Raw genomic sequence first — 6,000 nt, forward strand, 5'->3', positions numbered from 1 at the left:
GGGTTGGTTCACTGAGTGAATTCAGTGAGTGTTGAATGGAAAGCAGTTTTGTCTGCCTTAGTTCCACATAATGGGAGTAAACGGGAAGTGATTTGATCCATTGAAAGTCTCTATGTTGGGAACAAGTGCCAGTGGGCTGATCCATTGAGCTTTTATGCAATTAATACTAATGGGAATCAGCTACATCCAATGGGATCTAATACAATGGGAATTGCACAAGCTCATTGAGATTCTAAACATTCGGACTAATCGGTTCGTTTATTGATATGTGTTAACGTGTCAATCCCATATCGACTGCATGTACCATTTAATTTTATATCAAGAACAATAGCTTGTATTTATACAGTGTATAAGAAGATATCAGGCCAGATGACCAAAAGCTTGTTCAAAGAGATAGGTTTTCCAGAGCATCTTAAAGGAGAAGAAGGCAAATGGTACGTTGGCCTTCATGGCAAGGGGATTTGAGTTTAGGAGTAAAGATGTATTGCTTCAGTTGTATAAAGCATTAATGAGACCACACCTGGAGTATTGTGTATAGTTTTGGTCTCTTTATCTAAGGAAGGATATACTTGCCATAAAGGGAGTGCAATGGAAGTTCACCAGACAAATCCCTGGGATTGTCTTATGAAGAGAGATTTCAGAAATTGGGTCTGTATTCTCTCGAGTTTTGAAGAATGAGAGGTGATCTAATTGAAACTTACAAAATTCTGACAGGGTGGATGTGGATAGGATGTTTCCTCTGGCTGGTGAGTCGAGAACAAGGGAACACAGTCTCAGAATAAGGAGCAGGCCATTTAGGACTGAGATGAGGAGGAATTTCTTTACACACTGGATGGTGAATCTGTGGAATTCTCTACCCCAGAGGGCTGTGGAATTTCAATCATTGAGCATGTTCAAGACAGAAATCGATACATTTCTGAATACTAATGACATCAAGGGATATGGGGATAGTGGGGGAAATGGCATAGAGGTAGATGATCAGCCATGATCTGTTTGAATGGCAGAGCAGGCTCGACAGGCCAAATGGCCTACTTCTGCTCCTGTCTCCGATGATCCTATGATCTTATGAGAGAAGTAGAGAGGTGGAGAGGTTTAAAGAGGGAATTTAGGGAAGGACTGGGCAGCTGAAGGCACAGCCACCAATAGTGAAGCGATTAAGATCAGGAATGCTGAAGAAGCTGGAATTGGCAGAGCGCAGATATCCCAGGAGGTTGTAAAGCTGGAGGAGATTACAGAGATAGGGAGGCACGAGGCCATGGAGGGAATTGAAATCAAGGATGACAATTTTAAAATCAAGGTGCTGCTTAACCATATGCCAATTTATTTTCTCTGTGTTCTTTCCAGAGTTCACCATACCATACAATGCCAATGTCTTCTATGCCATGAACTCCACCAGCATCGATTTTATTTTGCGGAGAAAGGGCTACTCTTCACCAAAATTGAGAACGGAGCATGGATCCCCATTCCCGAAGATCAAGTCCAAGGGGATGAAGATTGCCAGGGCCTTGTTTTAAAGGCCTTTTGGGAATGGACGATTTCTCACTGTGGAAGTAGACTATCAATATGTAGCATGGCAGCTCATTGAGGCTAAAGCTGGCATAGCATGTGCTGATGAAAGTGAGTTGCCGTCGTCATGGAGGACGATGGAACATTTTCCAAGTTAAACCAGATGGAAGTATAAAGCACTAAATATAGGGCCTGTTTTCTTTTTTGAAAAGGGTGAGAAAGAAAGCTTTGCTTGCTTGCGGATCATTGTTATTTTCAGTGGAATCTTGTTCACGAAGCACCAGATGAATGCCGCCAAGTCAATGGTTTAGGACTTTCAGTGCCCAGTAGACAGAGGAGGCTTCAGGCCTAAAAGGTTAGCCCCCTCTGTCTCCTGGATCCGGTAGGTCTGATAGACCTTCACCATTCTCTGGAAAAAGCCGAGTTTGTGTCTTTGGAGGTTGGAGGAGGTTCCTTGGAACTCAGGTGCATATAGACTTGTCTGAAAATAAGACAAGCTTTTTGACTTAAAGTAGCCGGCTCCATCCTTCCTGCGAGAGATTTGATTATCATATTCAGGGCCATGTGGACGTGGATCAACCCACAGAGATGGAAAGGGCAGAGACAGTCGGCATTAAGAAAACACCTACCACTTTCGTCCCGGTGCATTGCTGACTTCAGAAGAGTCCGTGAAGGAATGTAGACTTACTTTATGCGCTTCTGAAATCAGAAAGCACGTTTCTGGAATAAGGAAGCTTTTCGTGCTTACTCTGCAATGGCAGCAAGCACAAATTCCTCGAGCAAACCCGTCACTCTTGCATCGGCCTCCAACGTGGCCTGAATCTGCTGCAATGTTTTTGTTATTCTATAATCGTCTGTCTGCTGGTCAAACTATTTAACCTGTTGGAAAATGATGCCTGTGAAGAGATTAAGAGTCTTGGAAATTCACTACAGTGTCAGGCAAAGTAATTTGTATCTCCTTCCAACTGCTTACCAGCTTGATGGTCCCATTTTAGGGGCGAGTGTTGGATATTCACAGACCCAGTAGAAAACAGACGATCTCCCACCCCTCCCTTTGACTCCCGACAGAAAACGATATTCCATTCTCAATCAATCCCCCACTAAGGCAACATTTCCCTCCTCTGCAACGCCCATCCTGAACCTCTTCCAATTGCACTGCTGTTCAGAATTCCTGACGGGAGCTCGGAGTCAGATGCCTGCCACGAGTTACTAGCGGCAACAGCGCAGGAGCAATAAAGGGACTGTTTCTAACAGCACAGCACCAGCCGTGTTAATGGAGGGGTGCTTCCAGGTCAGGGTTAACACACAGGGTGAGCTACTTTGCTAGCCTTTGCTGGAAACACCTTACTGATCTGACCAGATGAATGTTTATGGTTCAGGGCAGTCGCAGATCGACAGACAGTCCTAGTAACCTTCAACCTTCATCACGTTGAAATGACAATAGGTTTGCAGGTCACATTGAAGATGGACCGAGTTCAATACCATACAAAGCCAAATCCAGCAGCAACGAAAGTGCCTTTCCAATAACCTCCCCTGCAGCTACCTGTCCCAGCTAAGCCACCGTAGATGTCTTCTGCTGGTGCTTTGAAACCTCCAAGACAAACCAACTTTATTGAAGGCGATGTGAAGGACGCCATTTGATGTGGAAGGGCTTTTCCTTGTCAACGATGAGCATAAGGAAGCCCTTCCGATGGTGGGCATGGATTACCACTACACTCACATGAGGCCTCCTGTGCAAAATGTGCCTCTTATAACACTAAAAATACAAGCATTGTCCAAAAGATTTGGAAGCTGCGATGTCTCTCCCTCTGCTGTTGACAGATGCAAAAAGCGACAAAAGTTGCTCCCTTGCGACAACCATTTTGACTGATAGCAGCCACCTCCATCGCGATGTCCATTCTCTCCTTGCACCTCCCCGCAGTGCGCTGGTGAAAGGAGGTCTTTGGGCACAGTTACACTTCAGCCGCAGAGTTGGGGGGAGAATTGCGAACAAGGTTCATCACACTTTTTTAAAAAAAATTGTGCATTTTAATTTTCTGTTTCCACCTAGGCTCTTCAAAGGAGCTGTTTGTTTCTGAAGCGTGTTGATATAACTGATTTGAACTGAAGCACCAGGTGGATTTGTTCACGCTCACGGGCAGATTCGAGACCAGCTGATTGTCCTCTCTCACGAAATGGCGGGATAGTGACTAGATTATGGAATTCCCAGAATTTGGAAAATCCCAAGGGCTGCAAGCTGCCCACAGAGGCTGCAATAGCTGGGGGCGGGGGGAGGGGGTGGAATTTTAACCCAACCCGGTCATCTGGAATCCCATGGGGTGGGGGTGCTACACTGCTTTTAAACTCAGCCCTGATTTGACCCGGCGTTGCAGTCCATACGGGGCAGGGTGTAAAAATGGCAATCTGACCGATCTCATGGGATTCCTGGCCGCCTGTTATGCTAAAATTCCACCCCCCCGCCCCCCCAGATCCCAGCCACCACCTTTGTTAATGTGAATTCATGACCATCAGCATTTTCCTGTCAATTTCTTACTTGAGGCATTTCGTAAGAGCCTGTGACCAGGGCATGTGTGCAACATGTATTTATATCATTTATTTAAAAAAAAAACAAAATGAACCAGCATGGATTGTGTTGTTTTGATGTTAATTATTTATGCTTTGGATTGATAGTCGGGGGAGGGGTGCGAGAGGGGTAGGACAAAGGAACAGGAGTAGGCCATTCAGCCCCTCAAGCCTGTTTTTCTATTCATTCAGGCTGTCGCTGGCAAGCTCAGCATTTGCTGCCTTTTCCTAATTGCACTTGAGAAGGTGACCCGCCACCTTGAACTGCTGCAGCCTGTGTGGGTGAAGGCACAGTGCTCGTGGTTTCGATGATACAACTGAGCCAGGCCATTTCAGAGGGGAGTTGAGGGTCAACCACATTGCTGTGGGTCTGGAGTCACTTACAGGTCCAGACTGGACTAGGACAGCAGATTTCCCTTCCTAAAGGACATTGGTGAACCTGTTTAGTTTTTAACGACAATCCAGTAAGTTTCATGGTCATAGCTAGTTTTAATCACAGATTTATCTAACTGTGGTGGGATTCGAGCTCAGGTCTCCAGATTACCAGTTCAGGCTTTCTGAATTAGTCTGGTCCGGTGACATAACCACTTTGCTGCCATATCCTCATTCAACAAGATCACGGCTGATTTGTATCTCAAGATTACCTACCCACCTTGGATCCATAATCCTTAAATGCCCCATCCCAACAAAAATCTAGCAATCTCAGTGACAGTGGTTATTTTATAGAGCTAGTAATCCAGAGAACATGAGTTCAAATCTAGAAAATTTAGAATTCAGTTTTAGTTTCAAAAGAGAATTCGATAAGTAACTGAAGCGAAAAGGTTTATGGGGAGTGGGACTAGGTGAGTTGCTCTTCCAGAGGGCCGGTACGGCCACAAAGGGCCAAATGGCCTCCTTCTGTGCTGTAATTATTCTCTGATTCTATGAAACAAAGCTGGAAATAAATAGCCCATATCAGTAAAATTGACCATGAACCTGTCAGAACCAGTTCATTAATGTTCTTTAAAGAATGATGCCTTACACAGTCTGGCCTATAGTGTGGCTACAAATCTGGCATCTACCTGACAATGTGGAAAATTGTCCAGGTATGTCCTGTCCACAAAAAGCAGGACACATCTAATCTGGCCAATTACTGACCCATCAGTCTACTCTCGATCATCAGCAAAGTAATGGAATGTGTTTTCGATAGTGCCGTCATGCGGCACTCACTCAGCAATAACCTGGTCACCAATGCTCAGTTTAGGTTGCATCAGGGCCACTTGGCTCCAAACCTTATTACAGCCTTGATCCAAACATGGGCAAAAGAGCTGAACTCAAGAGGTGAGGTGAGAGTGACTGCCCTTGACTTCAAGGCAGCATTTGATCGAATGTGGCATCAAGGAGCCCGTACAAAACTAGTCAATGGGAATCAGGGGAAGGAGATTCTCCATTGGTTGGAATCATACCTAACTCAAAGGAAGATGATTGTGGTTGTTGGAGGCCAGTCATCTCAGTCCCAGGACATGACTGAGGAGTTCCTCAGGATAGTGTCCCAGGCCCAACCATCTCAGTTGCTTCATCAATGACCATCCCTCCATCATAAGGTCAGAATTGGGGATGTTCGCTGATAATTGCACAATGTTCAGTACCATTTGCAACACCTCAGATTCTGGAGCAATCCATGTACATATGCAGCAAGACCTGGACAACATCCAGGCTTGGGCTGATAAGTGATAAGTAACATTTGCACCACACAAGTGCCAGGCAATGACAATCTAACCATCTCTGCTTGACATTCAATGGCATTACCATCACTGAATCCCCCACTATCAACATCCTGGGGGTTACCATTGACCAGAAACTGAACTGGATCAGCCATATAAATACTGTGGTGAAAAGAGCAGGTCAGAGACTGGGAATTCTGCGGTGAGTAACTCACCTCCTGACTCCTCA

General features: G+C 45.3%; 1 protein-coding gene across 8 annotated transcripts in view; it reads left to right on the top strand.

The window, feature by feature from the left end:
- Positions 1-4,129, top strand: part of LOC137346238 (ral guanine nucleotide dissociation stimulator-like) — a 139,184-nt gene extending 135,055 nt beyond the window's left edge. For all 8 annotated transcript variants that reach the window (XM_068009675.1, XM_068009676.1, XM_068009677.1 and 5 more), the window contains one exon: positions 1,345-4,129. In XM_068009675.1, the coding sequence (XP_067865776.1) occupies positions 1,345-1,514 (170 nt within the window). In that variant the 3' untranslated portion in view covers positions 1,515-4,129. The remainder of the gene's footprint in view (positions 1-1,344) is intronic.
- The last annotated feature ends 1,871 nt before the right edge of the window (positions 4,130-6,000 follow it).

Source organism: Heterodontus francisci, chromosome 29 (genome assembly GCF_036365525.1).
Source record: "Heterodontus francisci isolate sHetFra1 chromosome 29, sHetFra1.hap1, whole genome shotgun sequence".
Lineage (NCBI taxonomy): Eukaryota > Metazoa > Chordata > Chondrichthyes > Heterodontiformes > Heterodontidae > Heterodontus > Heterodontus francisci.